Here is a 20,823-nt window from a genome sequence, read left to right as displayed (position 1 = left end):
TATGTTCTTGTCTCAGTACCAAGGTCTGGAGTCAAAGGAGAAAGCAAAAGCAATTTCTTCATTAAAGTGCATGAAGCTTCTCCATGTAGATAGTTGATAGCTCACTTTGGAATGGAAAGAGCTGCCACCTGTTGGACTGTTTCTAGCTGGGATCAGGACGGTCCTTGTCTGGTGTCCAGATTGACCTTCATCCTGGGCAGGAGAGAGTTCCTGTGGTCTCTTTCTGCTGTTGCTTTATTTTTCCTCCAGGTGTGAGACACCATGCCAGGTCCCCTCTTAAATATTTTTAACATGGCAAGAATGTCTTTGTGCAGTAGGACAATTCTTTTCTCCCTTTCAACATTGTAAATAGAAATATTTTAATCATACAGTACAGTAAAAAGAATAGAGCGATGAACACCCACATAACTTTGATCAGGATTAAAAATGTGTTAATATTTTGGCAAACTTATTCTGTCTCTGCACACTTTCTATGATGAACCATTTAAAAGTAATTTGAAGACTTTGTCATACTTCATTATTAAATACTTCAGCATGCATCTTCTTAGGATGAGTATATTTTCCTAAATAAACACATTGCTATTGGCATACCTAGGAAAGTTAGTAATAATAATAATTCTCTAATATAACTTAATAATCTGCCCATATTTAAATTTCCCTTTTGTCTTTAAAGATACTTTTGTAGGTACTTGGTTTACACATATTAATAGTTTTGAACCAGGATCAAAACAAGGTTTATACTTTGTATTTGCATATCTATTAGAATTCAATCCAGAAAGCTAGTTTAAAAATTATTATTCATTTTCAAGTCACATCGATGGTCTCAAAAATGCAGATCAGTTTTTTTTATGTCCCTCAGGATCTGCTTCCCTATTTCCACATGGTGTAGTTTGCCTTGTTTTTCTTTCTCCTCTGTTGGCCATAGACTGGCAACTGGATCTAGAACCTTGCTCAGATTATGTGATTATAATCACTGACAGTCATGATTCTTTGTGATGTTCCCATTGTCCGGAATTTGTCTGCAGGGAGTGTCTGTAAGCTAGCTTCTGTCCCTTTTTCATGTGATCCTGTTAATCTCTGAGTGCGCTTTTGCTTTCTGTCACAGGAATATGTCACAGCCACACCTTGTGTTTTCTCCCTATTCCTGGAACCTGAGATTTCTCCAAGGAGCACTGCTTTGTTTTCTTTTTCTTAAAGTGGGTAAAAATTATTTGCAAACAAAAATATAGATGCTGGATTTACTCATTAATATTAGAGTGCTATTTCTTCAAGAATCTTTTAGTGGTCTAAACCAATATCTATATCTATACCCACATAGATATAGACGTAATTTTATTTTTCAACTCAAATTTATAAGGTTTCTTCTTCTTTTAGTTTTCTATTTATATTTTAAACATATAAAAACCAAAATACATGAGGAAAAAGTTAGATGTCTTTGCTTGCTGCAGCAAGGAAGAATGCAACCATAGAGAACCACAGGGCATCCAAAAGTGGGGAGGTAGAAAGGATACAGGGGTTTGGGGTTAAAATAGGATGATCTTGGCAGGAACTGGTCAGAATTTATAAACTAAGTGAGTTACTGCCACAGTCAGGAGTTTCACCTTTAGAAATCATGGGTTCCTGATGAATTGTTAGATCAGTAGACCTGTCTGCTCTTCAAGAAGCTATGTAGCTGAATGAGCTGGTGTTAAAAAAAGTTTGAGCTTGGCCAATTTGTTTTGCATGCTATGATTTGGCGCAGTTTATTTGTTTTGTGAACCGCAGAACAGTTTTGCAAGTTAAGGTTTTTATTTCAATTATCAATTTCCCCTACCTGCAAACAAGAATATTTATTTATCTATTTATTTTATAAACAGTTTCACTGAGGTATAACTGACATATTTTAAATGCATTAATTTATTATATATAATTTAATGAGTTGCATACACTTAAAAAATTGTCACCACAATCAAGGTAATAGATATACCCATCCCCTCCAAGTTTCCTCGTGCCTGTTTGTTGTTGCTGTTGCTATTTGCTTATGTTTTGTAACAGCATATAACATGGATCTAGCCTCTTAGCACATTTTCAAGTGTATAATACAGTATTTTTAACTATAGCTATGCCCTATGGTTCTTATGTTGTACAGTAGATCTCTAGAATTTACTTATCTTTATGACTGAAACCTTATACCCATTGAATATACTCCCCATTTCCCTCCCCCCGAACTCTTGGCAATCAGCATTCTATTCTCTGCTTTTATGAGTCTATTTTAGATTCCACATATAAGTGAGGTCATGCAATTTTTGTCCTCTGTAACTGGCTTTATTTGTTTAGCATAATGTCCTTCAGGTTTATCCATGTTGTCTCAAATGACAGAACATACTTGTTTTTTAAAGTTGAATAATACTCTCTCTCTCTCTCACAGACACACACACACACATACACCAAATTTTCTTTATCTATTTATCTGTTGATGGACATTTGTGTTTTCTCATATCTTGGCCATTGCGAATAATGCTACAGTGAACATGGGAGTGCAGATATTTCTTCAAGATTCTGATTTTTATTCTTTTGAATATATTCCTAGGAGTGGTATTGCTGGATCATGTAGTAGGTAATTTTTTGGGAAACCTCCATACTGTTTTGCAGAGTTGCCACACCATTTCACATTCTCAACAGTGTAAAAGGATTCCAATTTCTCTATATCCTTATCAATGCTCATCTATTTTTTTGTAATAGCCATCCTAACAGGTAGGAGGTGATATATCACTGTTGTTTTGATTTGCATTTCTCTGATTATTAGTGATGTTGAGAACCTTTTCAATATATTTTCAAAATATTGTATTTTATTTCTGAGCTCTCTATTCTGTTTCATTCATCTATGTGTCTATTTTTATGCCAGTTCCATACTGTCTTAATTACTGTAGATTTGTTATACATTTTGAAATCAGTAAGCGTGATGCCTCCAGCTTTGTTCTTCATTCTCAGGTCACTTTGACTATTCTGGGTGTTTTGTGCTAAGCTCCTGGCTTGACTTCATGGACCATCCAATATATGTAACCCTGTAATTACCACATTTTCTAGTTTCCCTATCTAAAGCTTTAGACATCTTGGGGCTTTGCTGATCCTGGAGAGACTGACCCTCCCCGGGCTTGCCAGTTCTTAGAGACACTACAGGATTCTCCTGCAAGTGTGCCTTTCATATGCAAACCAACCAACCTGGAGCCCACACCCCGCCACTTTCTCTGTTGGCTCTCATTCTCTGGGCCACTGTCCATCTGCCCTACTCACCAAAAGGCCAAATACCAAAAGTAAGCACAATCCCTCTGCCCCAGAGCCCACTGAAATTATTCCAGCTAGCCAGTCCTAAACCTGCTTGCCCTGCTAGTTCTAGTTCACAGTTGCTCTCGACATTTACTCCAGTTCTTTGCCTCCTTGACTGCAATTGGAACCACCTGGAGGTGGGGTGAGGCTTTAAAAAAACACTCACACTCACCCTCAACTCTAGACTTACTAAATCAGAGTCTCTGGTGATGGATCAGAGCTCAAGTTTTTAAGGAGAACCCCAATTGATGTTTATGTGCAGCAAGTATTAAGAATCACTGGTTTAGTCTTATAACATCTAAAGGAGGCCTCCTACTAGACTCTTTAGACAAGCTCTGGTCTTTGACTTCTGGCCTCTTCATAAATGCCTTCCAAACTGAAGGTCACATTCCCTTGGTTGGCAAATGCTATTAGAAAAAAAACAGCTTCAATACTCCACTTAACTCTTTGGGCGTTCACCTTCCCTTGGAATTTGGTCTTTAAGATCATTCATGACAAATTAGTCAATTTTTAATATTGCTTTTGAAAATATTAAACATTTTTTAATCCAGAATTTTCCTTTTTTTTTTTTGAGATGGAGTCTCACTCTGTTGCCCAGGCTGGAGTGCAGTGGCACAATCTCGGCTCACTGCAAGCTCTGCCTCCCGGGTTCACACCATTCTCCTGCCTCAATCTCCCGAGGAGCTGGGACTACAGGCGCCCACCACCACACCCGGCTAATTTTTTTGTATTTCTAGTAGAGACAGGGTTTCACCCTGTTAGCCAGGATGGTCTTGATCTCCTGCCCTCATGATCCGCCCGCCTCGGCCTCCCAAAGTGCTGGGATTACAGGCATGAGCCACCGCACCCGGCCCAGAATTTTACATTTTTAACAGAAGTCTTTGTCTGAATAGAGTATTCAGATTAGTCTACCACACTCCCCAAATCCTCAGCCTAAGTTATTGCCAGAACTCATGTCTGCTCATTCTGCCTCTTGCTTCTGTTCTCAAATCCATTTAGCAGTGCAGCCATGGTAGACAGTCCCAGCATGCTGCTATGTCCTCTGTAGAGAGTCTTTCTCCTTTTCTCACTCAGATGTTTCTCCAAGCTGTGAAAGGGTGTCTATTTTGCCCAAGGGCAGCTTGTGAATTCAAAATAGTTAAAGTCCCTGGGGATAAGTCTCAACCAATGGAAACTGTGGGTTGTTGGATAAATAGTCCACATCAAGGGTCCCAAACCCCCAGAGCATGGTCTGTTAGAAACTGGGCCACACAGGAGGTGAGCAGGGAGAGAGCACTAAGGCCTGAGACCTGCCTCCTGTCAGATCAGCAGCAGCATTAGATTCTCATAGGAGCTTGTACACTGTTATGCACTGCACATTCCACCTTCTATGTCCATGTATGCAGATTTTTTAGCTTCCACTTATGAGTAAGAATGTGGTATTTGACTTTCGGTTTCTGAGTTGTTTCACCTAAGATAATGAACTCCAGTTCCATCCATGTTGCTGTAAAAGACATGGTTCATTCTTTTTTTAAACCAGTAATATCTTCAGATCTCTCTCTTTCTCTCTCTCTCTTGTGTGTGTGTGTGTGCATGTGTGAACACATTTAAAATATCAAAAGTTCTTCACTAGCAAAAGACCCCAGAACTCAAGAATTCCCACTAAGAGAAAAATGCTTAAAATATTCTTGGTTTCTAAGGCTTTGCTTATGTGACTACTGTAGATTTCCTGTTTTTCTTGTGTGCCTAGGAAACTAAAGCCACCTGGGAACGGTATCAAGAAGAAAGCCTGTGAAGCCTTCTAAGATGGGAAAGACAAAAGAAAGCTGGCAGGATTGTGCTTGCTAAGGTGTGACTGTGCAGTATCTGTGGCTTTTTCTGACCTCCTCCCACCCCTGCACCCAACACCCATCATCAAACTCACATCGGATGATTCAGGCATGGCTCTGCTAACACTTTATTAAAAGCATGGATTAACTTTACTTCCAAGTTTATTTTTACTGCACCATCCCATTTGTGGAAACAACTAGCTTACTCAGCTTTTTTTTCCTTTTATAAAGGAAACAACAGAAAAGTAAAAGGAGGAAAGAAAACAAGAGGTGAGTGAGGCAACTGAAAACTGTTCTTGGACCTGCGGTGCTATTGAGCAGGTATGTTCACTTTCTTTTAAATGCAACTTAGTTCCTAACTCAAGACTTGGTTTCTGATTCAGAGTGGCAACTGAGGAATGGGCAGGAAGGGCAGGGTGCCTGCTGCCTGGCCTGCAGGAGTCTGTGGCTGGCTTTAGTTCTGGGGAAGCTCAGCTTCTCCACTTGAACCAATGACAGCCGGGCACGCCGCGTCCCCCTGGATGTGCTGTTCCCTGATCATCAACTCAGGACAGCAGTGAGTGGCCTGGAATGAGCCCTGGTGGGCGCCTGCCTGGCTATCTCTCTCAGGTCCTGCAGCAAGCCCCAGAATGCAGAGAACAAGGAGCTTCCAGGCAATTATACCGGAAGGGAGAGTTTCTTGTCTTTCTAGTGGTCACACTTAGGAAAGCTTCAGAATAAGACCTCTATAAATCTCTATGTAGAAGTAAACTTAGGCCCCACATCACTGGTCTTTATTACTTAAAAATAATTATATAGTCCAAACTCTGTGTGTGTGGGGGGGGGGCGGGGGAGGAGGGGGGTGTTAGTTTCCCATAGGAACATCAGAGTCTCTTGTAGCTCTTGCTAAACAGATGGATACTTAGGCCTGGGAATCTGGGTTTGAACAATCCTCTCAGGTGATTCTTTTTAAAAAAAAAAAAGATGAAGAATAGAAACTATGTTTAAAATAAAAAAGATTTTTTTAAAAACCACCATGTCCCATGGTGGTTTGCTGCACCTATGAATCCGTCATCTAGGTTTTAAGCCCCGCATGCATTAGGTATTTGTCCTAATGCGCTCCCTCCCCTTGCCCTCCACCCACTGACAGGCCCCAGTATGTGAGTTTCCCACCCCCACCCCCAGCGCCCCCCACGCCGCCCGTGTCCATGTGTTCTCATTGTTCAACTCCCACTTACCAGTTAGAACATGCAGTTTTTGGTTTTCTGTTCCTGTGTTAGTTTGCTGAGAATGGGATCTAATTAAAGAGCTTCTGCACAGCAAAAGAAACGATCATCAGAGTGATCAGGTGATTCTTATGTACATCAGAGTGTGAAAACCAGTCCTGAATAGGATTGAACAGCTGTATTTCATTTAGTAGAAGTTAAAAGGTCTGTGGTTCCCACACAGCTAAGAAACCAGAGACCTGGTTTATATAAAGTTGTTTGCAGGAGCAGCCACATCTTCCTAGAGCTGCCTTTATTGTTCACTTTAAAGAAGGGACTGTACAGTTGCAGTCACTGTAATGTGATGAACACGTTACACATCACATTACAATGCATTTCACTGTGGAAATCAGGACCTCGTGTTTGATCTCCATTTTCCTTACTCCCCTCAGTGAAGAATCAGACAAGAGCAGGTTGTACAGCAACAGCGTGCTTGAACTTTACAGTTTTGCTTCCGTGAAAAATTTATTTGTAGCTTTTGTTTCTTAGTAACTTATAGTTTGTATATTTTGTTGAAATATATAATCTAATGGACCAATTGTTATTGTAATTATTGTAGTAACCTCCATTTAATTCAACATTTACTGAAATCCTATTTTGTGGTGCATGCTATGCAAAGATATAAACTTATAATGTCTCGTTTTATTATCAAAACACCCTCCAGGTTGGATGTATGATTTAACTCACAGACCCCTATAATTAACAGGCTCAGCTAGCTTGACCTCCTTGGTCAAGGCCACATAAGTAGTGAATGATAGAGCTGGTATTTTTGGTGGCATTAGATGCATCTTGAGTGTCTGACATATCAATTCTAAACTGAGTATTTGAGGCATTTGAAGACAATATTATGTTTACATTTTTCTAATTATAAGGAAATACAGGTATCATAGAAAACCATTTTAATATAATGGCAATAAAAATGTGCCAGGAGACCTACAGAATAATTGTACTTTCAATACTAAATTTATGGAATTAAACTTCACCTCTAAAAATATTACAATTAAATCCCATATGCCTTTCACCTCGATTCACCCAAAAGTGACATTGACTTTATCTCTCAAAAAGAAATCTCTCTAACTTATCTATTAATATGTATGTACATAATTTATCTATCTCTCTAGATATCTATAATTTATCTCCATAAATAATATGCAATATTATATGTATTGTTATTCTTATTCTTTTTCTTATTCTTGTCTGTGGGAGTAAATTGCAGAGAACCTGACCCTTCTAGGCTAAGTATTTCAGCCTGTACTTGAATGCTTTAGATTCTGGACATTCTCCTGCTTCCCTTTTGGAAAGATAGCCTGTATTCTCTAGAGTTTTCTCATCCCATAGTGGATCCTTTCCCTTCTCCCTTCTATTCCCATCACTCTTCCAAACCTGTAGATAAAAGACAAACATATAAGGTCACACTGATGCATTAGAGAACAAGTTTCAGTATATGATGATCATTAAAAAGTTACTGCAGGTTGTTGATCAAAAACCTTATAGCATAACCACTGTCTTTGAGGTAGATTATTTTGACAGATAAGTGGTTGCAGTAGCATAACACAGAGGAATAGGTTGCCTGATTATCCAGGCTTTTGTCTTTTACTCTCTTTTTTGTTGGTAAAATATACATAATAAAATTACTATTTTACTAATTAAGAAAATACTTCGGTGACATTAGTTGTGCAGCCATCTCCAGAACTTCATCATTGTAAACTGAGTCTCTCTACTGTTAAACAATGATTCTGCATTCCCTCCTCCCCCAGCCCATGGTAGCTACACTTCTACTTTCTGTCTCAATGTATTTGATTATTCTAGTACCTCATACAACATTTGTTCTTTTGTGCCTGGCATATTTCACTTGGCATAATGTCTTCAAGGTGATCCATGTTGTAGCATGTGCCATAATTTCCTACATTTTTATGGCTGAATAATAGCTGATTGTAGGTATATACAACATTTTGTTCATCTATTCATCTGTTTATAGTCATTTGAGCTGTTTTCATCTTTTGGCTATTGTGCATAATGCTGCCATAAACATTGATGTACAAATATCTGTGTGAGTCCCTGCCTTTAATTTTTTGGAGTGTATATGTAGAAGTAGAACAGCTTGATCAAATGTTAATTCTATGTTTGGTTTTCCAAGGAACCATCATACTGTTTTCATAGTGACAGTACCAGTTTGCATTCCATGAACAGTGCACACAGGTTCCAAATCCTCAACATCCTAGCTAACACCTGTTTTCAGTTTTGAAGTTTTGGGCTTTTTTAAAAAAAAATAATAGTCCTAATGGGTGGGTCTAACATGTTACCTCATTGTAGTTTTGATTTTCATTTACCTAGTGATTAATGATGTTGAGCATGTTTTCATGCGCTTATTGGCTATTTGTTTTCATGTGCTTCTTGGCCATTTCTTCTTTGGAGAAACATCTAGTCTACTCTATCCATTTTTGAATTTTTATTTTTGGCTATTGTTGCTATTGAGTTTTAGGAGTTCTTTATGTATTCTATCAGAAACGTGATTTGCAAATATTTTCTCCCTTTCCATAGATTGCCTTTTTACTCTGTTGATAGTGTTCTTTGATGCACAAAAGTTTTTAATTATGATGAAGTGTGGTGTATCTGATTTTTTTCACTTGTTTCCAGTGGTTTTGATATCATACACAAGAAATCATTGTGTATGACATACCAGAAATCCAAGGCAGGCAGAACAGAAACCAGAACAGGTAGCTCCCAGTCAGGTTAGTGTGTTACAAATAAGGTCTTCTTTTCTCCCTCCACTTCAAGGGAGAGAACTGGGAAGTGAAAAACCACCTCCTCCAAACTAAGACCATGTCACTGAGTGGAGTGGGCAGAACTGGCAAACAAAATGCCATGAAATCGCCTACCATTTTGAATGTGCCTTTAAAAAATATTGGACATTTGCCTGGTTGCTATAGACTTATGACTGTTTTCCAGAGCTCCTATAAGATCATTTTAGCCATTTTTTTAAAGTTGTTTTGTGATGTCTCCAAGGAGAGAAAGACTTAGAACTTCCTAGCCTGCTATTTTAATCAATTGTCCAGGTTTGTAAGCCGGGTTCTATGATTTCTGCATTCATCCTTTGTAAGACTCGTGATATCATTTGTGTATTTGTGGCTATAATAATCTATAACTTGCAGATTTTTGTGTCAGTGGGGTTGGATACTTAAGGCATGCATCACAGGACTTGGAGTATTAGTGGGCCCCCTATTATGGTAACAATTACTTGGATTTTAATAGTACTACTGAAGTAAAACTTTAAAGAAAATAATGTTCCATGTTTCATCACTTAATATCATTACAGATTTGGGAGAGTGATAAAAGAAGCCTTCTGCAGTCAGCTAATGCTAGATTACATGTTGTCCAGTAGAAACACAGAAGTCTCATTAGTCCTATGTTGATGGGTGCTTGGGAAACACTGAGACAGAGAATGACAATGTAACGTTATTTCTACTGGGAGGCTCTTCTAGGTTGGCAGTTGCCATGGAATCTGGACCCAGAATGTTGGCCCCCGTTTGCCTGGTGGAAAATAACAATGAGCAGCTATTGGTGAACCAGCAAGCTATACAGATTCTTGAAAAGATTTCTCAGCCAGTGGTGGTGGTGGCCATTGTAGGACTGTACCGTACAGGGAAATCCTACTTGATGAACCATCTGGCAGGACAGAATCATGGTAAGTGGTATCCTGGGACACAGGCCAGTTGCTTGATTCCAGCTGTATCTCAGCTTCTTGATTCTCTACCCCAGAGCACATGAAGGTAGACTCCAATTCCTTTCAATAAACCAACCTTCTCATTCCAATTCTTACCACCAAACCACTACCTTACGATAATCCATTCTCATATTTTTTCCCTCATTCCCATTAAGGAAACTCTACATTACTAGTGCCCAGAATCCTACCTTCCCTTGTGTATTCAAGTCCTGGGCTCCTGTAATTGTGTCTCCTTTGTCTTATAACATATTTTGCTCTCCTCATGTAATATTCCCATCAACATACGAAGAGGTTTTAATCTATGTAATCTTGAAAACCCTTCCTGAATTCCACATCCCATGTGGCCACCAACTTCTGTTTTGTTTTTGTGTTTGTTTTAGTTTTTAATCACTTTTCAATGCAAAAAAAGATCTCAATTTCCCTTTTTGAGTTTTTTCCTTCTTGTGTCTTTCTTCAACCCACTCTTCTCTGACTTTGAACCCCACCACTTTTTAGCATGTTCCTGTTATCAGTGACCTCCTCTTTGTCTGATTCATAGATTTCTCTTTGTCTCCATTTTGAGCCGTTACTTGGCATCATTCTCACATTTAATGTCCCTCACTTTTTTATATAGATTATTCACGAAGTAAGCCATTCTTGAGGAAATACAGAAAGCACCATCATGTATATTGGGGTAGTTACAATCCAACCAGTCTGATGCTGTGGCCCCAGGGTGGCTTGGCTGCTCTGCTGTCCCTGTGCTTAGCTTCCTCCTCTTCTCTGCAGGCTTCCCTCTGGGCTCCACGGTGCAGTCTGAAACCAAGGGCATCTGGATGTGGTGCGTGCCCCACCCCTCCAAGCCAAACCACACCCTGGTCCTTCTGGACACCGAAGGTCTGGGCGATGTGGAAAAGGTAAGACAGAGAGTCATAGACAGGTTCCTTTTATTCCAGATGTGATCCTTGTAATTAAACTGTTGTGATCTATTTGTGCAAACTAGAAATCCAACTATAGCAAATAAGGCAATCTTTGACCTGTTTGAATCACACTTCTAGACAAGGTTAGATTTCATGGTATATTAGGTAAAACATTCTTTTATTTCTTGGCACAGTGGTGAATGATTTGATTCAATTTGATAAAACGTTGTTAAGCAGTTGAGTTCCAGGCCTTTGGGCTGAGTAGCATAGACATTGGTGAACAAAGTAAAGGTCCTGCCCACAAAGAGCCTTCAGGATGTAGTGTGACTGGGAAAGAAGCAGGTTGCTGAGAGGGAGGAGATTGGAATGCAATGCAATCCCTGCCCTCTGTCAATTCCACAGGGAGCTCTGTGGCTGGAATGGCCCTTTTGAGTTATCATGTTTTGGGACAAGGGTGCTAGGCCTTCATCCCTGGTGCTGGTCAATCACTGGAAGTCTGCCCTGGAAAACTTTCTCATTAAGAGAGCTGACACCTGTGATCCAGGCAGCACCTCACAGCTTTCACCACATACAGTTGTGTATAACAGTGCCTTGATAAGAAAGAGAAGAGGTATTGACTCCAATCTCAGGAGATGAGGAGAGGCCTCTCACCCACCTTCTGAGCTACCATGTGAAGAGTACATTTGAGGGTTGGAATTAGGAGAGTTCAGTTTATATTTCTCATGATGAAGCTCATCAATTACCCACAGAGCATTCTGGAAGGCTTTGAGACATTTCTGATTGTGCTCATCATATAAAAGTATTTGTTCTTCTTACAATAAACATTATAAGATGAATTTTTGGTATTTAGCTTCTTATGAATGGGTGAAATAAATAATTTCTCTCTCTTATTGTCTTACTTTGAGACTTATTTGGGAATGGGTTCTAAATTTCTATACACTTTATTTTTGCCCAAACAGGCGTTAGAAATTCTGTTTATTTTTCTGCTTTAGTGTTGTATAATTGACAAATAAAAATTATATATAATTAAGCTGTACAACTTAATGTTTTGGTATGTGTATACACTGTGAAATGATCACCACAATCCAGCCAATAATATAGCTGTTACCTCACATAGTTACCATTTTCTTTTTTCTATGCTCTCTTTTTATTTTTTGGTGTGGTAAGAACAATTAAGATCTGTCCTCTTAGTGGAAGTAAAGGTCACAATCAATATAGTATTGTTACTTATAGTCACACTGCTGTACAGTAGATCTCCAGAGTTTATTTATCTTTCATAACTGAAATTTTGAACTCTTTCACCAACATTTCTTCATTTCTCCCATCCCCAGCCCCTGGCAACCACTATTATACTCTGCTGCTATGAGTTTAACTATTTGACTATTTTAGATTCCACAAATAGGTGAGATCATGCAGTATTTGTCTTTCTATGTCTGACTTATTTCACTTAGCATAACGACCTCAGTGTTCATCTATGTTGTTGCAAATGACAAAATTCCCTTTTTTGATATTGAATATATATAGACGGATTCACAGCTGAATTCTACTGCAGGTACAAGGAGGAACTGGTACCATTCCTTCTGATACTATTCCAATCAATAGAAAAAGATGGAATCCTCCCTAACTCATTTTATGAGGCCAGCATCATCCTGATACCAAAGCCTGGCAGAGACACAACAAAAAAAGAGAATTTTGGACCAATATCCCTGATGAATATCAATGCAAAAATCCTCAATAAAATACTGGCAAACCGAATCCAGCAGCACATCAAAAAGCTTATCTACCATGATCAAGTGGGCTTCATCCCTGGGATGCAAGGCTGGTTCAACATATGCAAATCAATAAACATAATCCAGCATAAAAAGAGAACCAAACACAAAAACCACATGATTATCTCAATAGATGCAGAAAAGGCCTTTGACAAAATTCAACAATGCTTCATGCTAAAAACTCTCAATAAATTAGGTATTGATGGGACGTATCTCAAAATAATAAGAGCTATTTATGTCAAACCCACAGCCAATATCATACTGAATGGGCAAAAACTGGAAGCATTCCCTTTGAAAACTGGCACAAGACAGGGATGCCCTCTCTCACCACTCCTATTCAACATAGTGTTGGAAGTTCTGGCCAGGGCAATAAGGCAGGAGAAAGAAATAAAGGGTATTCAATTAGGAAAAGAGGAAGTCAAATTGTCCCTGTTTGCAGATGACATGATTGTATATCTAGAAAACCACATCTTCTCAGCCCAAAATCTCCTTAAGCTGATAAGCAACTTCAGCAAAGTCTCAGGATACAAAATCAATGTGCAAAAATCACAAGCATTCTTATACACCAATAACAGACAAACAGAGAGCCAAATCATGAATGAACTCCCATTCACAATTGCTTCAAAGAGAATGAAATACCTAGGAATCCAACTTACAAGGGATGTGAAGGACCTCTTCAAGGAGAACAACAAACCACTGCGCAATGAAATAAAAGAGGACACAAACAAATGGAAGAGCATTCCATGCTCCTGGATAGGAAGAATCAATATTGTGGAAATGGCCATACTGCCCAAGGTAATTTATAGATTCAATGCCATCCCCATCAAACTACCAATGACTTTCTTCACAGAATTGGAAAACCTACTTTAAAGTTCATATGGAACCAAAAAAGAGCCCGCATTGCCAAGACAGTCCTAAGCCAAAAGAACAAAGTTGGAGGCATCATGCTACCTGACTTCAAACTATACTACAAGGCCACAGTAACCAAAATAGCATGGTACTGGTACAAAAACAGAGATATAGACCAATGGAACAGGACAGAGTGCTCAGAAATAATACCACACATCTACAACCATCTGATCTTTGACAAACCTGACAAGAACAAGAAATAGGGAAAGGATTCCCTATTTAATAAATGGTGCTGGGAAAACTGGCTAGCCATATATAGAAAGCTGAAACTGGATCCCTTCCTTACACCTTATACAAAAATTAATTCAAGATGGATTAAAGACTTAAATGTTAAGCCTAAACCCATAAAAACCCTAGAAGAGAACCTAGGCAATACCATTTAGGACATAGGCATGGGCAAAGACTTCATGTCTAAAACACCAAAAGCAATGGCAACAAAAGCCAAAATTGACAAATGGGATCTAATTAAACTAAAGAGCTTCTGCACAGCAAAAGAAACTACCATCAGAGTGAACAGGCAACCTACAGAATGGGAGAAAATTTTTGCAATTGACTCATCTGACAAAGGGCTAATATCCAGAATCTACAATGAACTCAAACAAATTTACAAGAAAAAAACAAACAACCCCATCAAAAAGTGGGCAAAGGATATGAACGGACACTTCTCAAAAGAAGACATTTATGCACCCAGCAGACACATGAAAAAATGCTCATCATCACTGGCCATCAGAGAAATGCAAATCAAAACCACAATGAGATACCATCTCACACCAGTTAGAATGGCGATCATTAAAAAGTCAGTAAACAACAGGTGCTGGAGAGGATGTGGAGAAATAGGAACACTTTTACACTGTTGGTGGGACCACAAACTAGTTCAACCATTGTGGAAGACAGTGTGGCGATTCCTCAAGGATCTAGAACTAGAAATACCATTTGACCCAGCCATCTCATTACTGGGTATATACCCAAAGGATTATAGATCATGCTGCTATAAAGACACATGCACACATATGTTTATTGCGGCACTATTCACAGTAGCAAAGACTTGGAACCAACCCAGATGTCCATCAATGATAGACTGGATTAAGAAAATGTGGCACATATACACCATGGAATACTATGCAGCCATAAAAAATGATGAGTTCATGTCCTTTGTAGGCACATGGATGAAGCTGGAAACCATCATTCTCAGCAAACTATCGCAAGGACAAAAACCAAACACCGCATGTTCTCACTCATAGGTGGGAATTGAACAATGAAAACACTTGGACACAGGGTGGGGTACATCACACACCAGGGCCTGTCGTGGGGTGGCAGGAGCAGGGAGGGATAGCATTAGGAGATATACCTAATGTAAATGATGAGTTAATGGGTGCAGCACACCAACATGGCACATGTATACATATGTAACAAACCTGCATGTTGTGCACATGTACCCTAGAACTTAAAGTATAATAAAAAATATATAAATTATATATATATTCAATAAATATATATATGCATGCTATGGATAGTTTGGCTGTGTCCTCACCCAAATCTCATCTTGAATTATAGTTCCCATAATCCCCGCATGTCGTGGGAGGGACCTGGTGGGAGGTAATTGAATCATGTGGGTGGTTTCCCCATGCTATTCTCGTGATAGTGAGTAAGTTCTCATGAGAGCTGATCATTTTATAAGGGGATTCGCCCTTTACTTGGCTATCATTCTTCTCTCTCCTGCTACCATGTGAAGAAGGATGTGTTTGCTTCCCCTTCCACCATGATTGTAAGTTTCCTGAGGCCTCCCTAGCCATGCTGACCTGTGAGTCAAACCTCTTTCCTTTGTAAATTGTCCGGTCTCGTGTATGTCTTTATTGGGCAGCATGAGAACGGACTAGTGCAACGCACATACATGTACTCTACATTTTCTTTTTCTGTTCGTGCATTGATGGACATTCGGGTAGTTTCCATATCTTGGCTATTGTGAATAATGCTGCAATTATTATGGATATATTTAAATATTCATACTTCCATATTTAAATATAAATATAAATATGAAAGTACAGATATCTCTTTAAAATACTGATTTAATTTCATTTGGATTTATACATAAAAGTAAGATTGTTGGATCACATGGTAGTTCTATTTTTAATTTTTTGAGGGACCTCCATACTTTTTCCATAATAGCTGCATGAATTTACACTCCAAAAAACAGCAAATGTTCTCTTATTTTATATTCTTGCCGACAATTGTTATTTTTAACTCCTTTGGTAATAGCCATCTTAAATGTGTCAGGTGATATCTTATTTTTGTTTTAATTTGCATTTCCTTGATAATTAGCTATTTTGTACACCTTTATATATACATATTAGCCATTTGTACGTCTTCTTTTGAGAAATGTGTATTCATGTTCTTTACTCATTTTTTTACTGTTTATTTTAACTTCAGCGGTACATGTGCAAGATGTGCAGGTTTGTTACATAGATAAACATATGTCATGGGGGTTGGTTGTACAGGTTATTTTATCACCCAGGTATTAAGCCTAGTATCCATTAGTTATTTTTCCTGCTTCTCTCCCTCTTCCCCTCCCACACCCTCCCATAATCCCCAGTGTGTGTTGTTCCCCTCTATATGTCCGTATGTTCTTATCATTTAGTTTCCACTTACAAGTGAGAACATGCAGTGTTTGGTTTTCTGTTCCTGCATTAGTTTGCTAAGGATAATGCCCTCCAGGCCCATCCATGTCCTTGAAAAGGACATGATTTTGTTCTTCTTTACGGCTGCATAGTATTTTATTGTGTTTATGTACCACATTTTATGTATCCAGTCTATCATTGATGGGCATTTAGGTTGATTCCATGTCTTTGCTCTTATGAACAGTGCTGTAATGAAAGCAAGACATACATATGGCCAACAATCATATGAAAAAAAAGCTCAACATCACTGATCATTACAGAAATCCAAATGGAAACCACAGTAAGATACCATCTCACACCAGTCAGAATAGGGTATTAATAAAAAGTCAAAAAATTACAGATACTGGTGAGGCTGTGGGCTTTTACACCATTAGTGGAAGTGTAAATTAGTTCAACCATTGTGGAAGACAGTATGGCAATTCCTCAGAGAGCTAAAGACAGAACTACCATTCAACCCAGCAATCCCATTACTGGGTATATACCCAAAGGAATGCAAATCATTCTATTATAAAGACACATGCATGCATAAGTTATTGCAGCACCTTTGCTCATTTTTAATGAGGTATAAGGATTTTTTTTGCTATTGAGTTATATAAGTTCCTCATATATTTTGGATATTAGCCCCTTATCAAATATATGGTTTGCAAATATTTTTCTCCTATTCCATTGGTTGCATTTTCACTCTGCTGATTGTTTCCTTTGTTACCTGAAGCATTTTAATTTGATGCAGTCTCACTTGTCTAATTTTGCTTTTGTCACCTGTGCTTTTGGTGTCATATCCAAAAACATCATTGCCCAAACCAATGTCAAGTTTTTTCCTTGTATATTCTTCTGGTATTTTTACAGCTTCGTATCTTTTTTTTCCCCTTCTATCCAACTAAAATTTTGTATCCTTTGACTAACATTTTCCAACCTTCCTGTTCCCCTCTCCACTAGCCCCTCGTAACCATCATTCTACTTTCTACTGCTATGAGTTCAACTCTTTTAGATTTCACATATAAGTAAAATCATGCAGTGTTTGTCTTTCTGTGCCTGGTTTATTTAACTTAGCTTAACATCCTCTAGATTCCTCCAGGTTGTTGCCAATGAAAGGATTTCCTTCTTTTTGAAGGCTTAATAGTATTTCATTGTGTATAGATTTCACATTTTTTAAAATTCATTCATCTGTTGATGGAAACAGATTGACTCCATGCCTTGGCTATTGTGAATAGTACAGCAATAAATACAAAAGAACAGATATCTCTTTGACATAGTCATTTCATTTTCCTTGGATATATACACAGCAGTGGGATTTCTGGATCCAGTTTCTGGTTTTCCATTTAAGTCTTTAATCCATTTTCAGTTGTTTTTGTGTATGGTGTGCAATAGGATCAAATATTGCTCTTCTGCATACATGTGGATATCTGTTTTCCCAGCACCATTTATTGAGGGGACCATCCTTTCTTCAATGTAAGTTCTCAGCACATTAGTCAAAAATGAGTTCGCTGTGGATGTATATATTTATTTCTGCATTGTCTAGTCTGTTCCATTGGATCTATATGTCTGTTTTTATGCCAGTATCATACTATTTTGACTACTGTGGCTTTGCAATATATATTGAAATCAAGAAATATGATGCCCCCAGCTTTGTTCTTCTGGTTCAAGATTACTTTGATTATTCAGAGCATTTTGTGATTCTGTATTAATTTTAGGATTTTTTTATATTTATTTAAGAATATTATTGGGGCCAGGTTGAGACAGTGGAGGTGGCTTGAGGCTAGGAGTTAGAAACCACTGTGGGCAACATAGTGAAAGCCCATCTCTACAAAAAAGAATAATAATAAACAAAATGCCTTTGGGATTTTTATAGAAACTTTAAAGTCATCTATCAAACAGTGATATACTCCTGTCTAAATAGTTTATTGTTTGTCACGAGTCCCACTTCTAAGGAGAATCCTCATTGATTACTTTTTTAAAAATTAAGGAGTAGGGGACATAAAAAAATGAATAGGCTATTCTTCCTACCTCCAAAATCTCATATAGAATCTCCTGGAATCACGTAGAAATCTCTAGATCTCAGTTTTTATATTTGCTTTAGGAACCAGTTACACATGCTTTTTAGGATAGAAATAATTCCTGGACTATCTATAATTTAGACATGCTATAGTTTATAAAAACAAATTTAGCCTGACCTTTAGTGTCCTTAATCAACCAGGTACTGGAGCTCCCTATTCAGTCTTATCTTCTGCACTTACCCTCTGCTCAGTCAGGCCAATAAACTCTATTCTTATTGCAAAGACTCCTGAAATCTACAATCTCTAATTTTGTTTCTGTGGGTCTTTCTACTTGCAGAATCACCTTCATTTCTTCAAATCCACATTCTATCAATTTTTTAACATTCAGCTCATGACTTCCAGGAAACCTTCCTATCACATACACTCTTCAATTTAAATAGCTCTTATCTTCCTGGATAGACTTGTAATTTTTAATTTAACATTATAGCTATGGGTTCCACTTCTTATGTACATTACTAAGATGTTATCTATAAATATTGCCATTTTTATTGAATTCATCATTATGAATGTTTGTCACAGCTTTGAAATAGTCATCTTGAGAGTAAATTTATTAAATTTGCTTTTCTAAACATAAGAACAGTGAGAAACATTCTTCAGTTTCCTGTAAGTGTTTGCTGAATTTAATTGAATATAATTACAATCCCCAGTTATGCATACTATGGTATGGTTTTTGTATGTGATGCATGGCCAATAAATATGTGTAGACTGAAGAAGTGTTAACACTCATCATGAATATCCAACTGAAAACCAGATATTGTACTAGTTTTTCCATATATGCATCTTATTTCATCCAATTGAGGAAAAGAAAAACCCTATGAAGATTAGAATCCTTTTATATGTAAAGAAGTTGTTATTAGAAGACATATTGTAACAAACTGTTGTTTACATTCATGTCTATCTTCTTTGTACAGCAAGTACATTAGCTGAAATCATAAGTGAAAGACTGACAAAATAAATGTCTCAGTGAATTTCTAAAGACTACACTCCTAAGTCCTTTGCTCTAATGTGCTTTTTAGGGTGACCCTAAGAATGACTCCTGGATCTTTGCCCTGTCTGTGCTCCTGTGCAGCACCTTTGTCTACAACAGCATGAGCACCATCAACCACCAGGCCCTGGAGCAGCTGCAGTATCCTTCCAGGAATAGAACAGAACCACCAGGTTTCACTGACTTTATAGGAATGGAGATCAAGTCATTTCCTCCTTCCCTTTAATGTAATTACCTGTGGTGCAGCACAGGGAACCCAAGACAAAAGAGAGTGTTTATAATATTTTTATAAAAGAAATGTGTGAATTGTGGGCAGACAGTTGCTTTTCCTTACCTAAGTCCTAGTTATGTGACGGAGCTCACAGAACTAATTAAGGCAAAGTCCTCCCCAAGGCCTGATGGAGTAGAAGATTCCACAGAGTTTGTGAGTTTCTTCCCAGACTTTATTTGGACAGTACGGGATTTCACTCTGGAGCTGAAGTTGAACGGTCACCCTATCACAGAAGATGAATACCTGGAGAATGCCTTGAAGCTGATTCAAGGTATCAGAATGTGGCCTGGGTTGTGGGTGGTCCACTGGGTGTGTGATCTGCTAAACACTGCCCATCATCTCCGGGGTTTCATTTGTATTTGAGACTAGATTGAGGTCTGTAGAAACGGGTACTGAGGGGTATGTTGAAGAGCTCTAGGAATGGAGCCTAGTTCACTTAAGAAAAGTAGAGTCTAAAGTGCAGATAAATTATTCAAGACAGATGTGTTCTTTGTGCAATTAGTACCTTAGCATTCAGATTACAATGGGTGCTAAGACTTTCTAATAACAAGATGCTTGTGATCTGTGTTTTGCCCTCTGCTTTTCTGTGTTTAGAAAATGATTGACCAGATCATTGTTAGACATGAAATTACAATGAAAAGCCTATCTAATAAAAATACAAATGTGTGTGTTAGTCCATTTTGCATTGCAATAAAGGAATGCCTGAGCCTGGGTAATTTATAAAGAAAAGAAGTTTATTTGGCTCATAGTTCTGCAGGCTGTACAAGCATGGCACCAGCATCTGCTTCTAGTCAGGACCCCAGGAAGCTTTTACTAATGGTGGAAGGTGAAGGGGGCAGCTGGTGTGTCACATGGTGAGAAAGGGAACAACAGAGGGGGGTGGTCTCAGACTTTTAACAACCAGATCTTGTGTGAACTCATTACCACAAGGATGGTAACAAGGTATTCATGAGAAATCTGCCCCTGTGACCCAAACACCTCCCACTAGGCCCACCTCCAACATTGGGGGGGGGGTCATATTTCAACATGAGATTTGGAGGGGACACACATCCAAAATACATCAACATGTTACACAGATATTATTCTTCTCATGGAGGGATATAACTTTTCAATATCCATATAGTTATATCATCTACAAAAATGATTTTGTTTTCTAAAGCAACCTGAAGAAGCACGTCTTTA

General features: G+C 38.3%; 1 protein-coding gene across 4 annotated transcripts in view; it reads left to right on the top strand.

The window, feature by feature from the left end:
- GBP6 (guanylate binding protein family member 6) overlaps positions 1–20,823 on the top strand; it is a 48,390-nt gene that overhangs the window by 20,785 nt on the left and 6,782 nt on the right. The window contains exons 1-6 of one of the 4 annotated variants that reach the window (XM_063816837.1): positions 5,010–5,223; positions 5,346–5,435; positions 9,831–10,043; positions 10,848–10,975; positions 19,402–19,511; positions 19,716–19,912. In XM_063816837.1, the coding sequence (XP_063672907.1) occupies positions 9,854–10,043; positions 10,848–10,975; positions 19,402–19,511; positions 19,716–19,912 (625 nt within the window). In that variant the 5' untranslated portion in view covers positions 5,010–5,223; positions 5,346–5,435; positions 9,831–9,853. Of the gene's footprint in view, positions 1–5,009; positions 5,436–9,830; positions 10,044–10,847; positions 10,976–19,401; positions 19,512–19,715; positions 19,913–20,823 lie in introns of those variants that run through there. The other 3 variants (XM_063816845.1, XM_063816844.1, XM_016922096.4) reach the window with 3 other exon arrangements.

The sequence above is a fragment of the Pan troglodytes genome, chromosome 1 (assembly GCF_028858775.2).
Source record: "Pan troglodytes isolate AG18354 chromosome 1, NHGRI_mPanTro3-v2.0_pri, whole genome shotgun sequence".
NCBI classification, from domain to species: domain Eukaryota; kingdom Metazoa; phylum Chordata; class Mammalia; order Primates; family Hominidae; genus Pan; species Pan troglodytes.
Note: the sequence above shows the minus strand (reverse complement) of the source record. Positions and strands in the feature narration are given on the sequence as shown.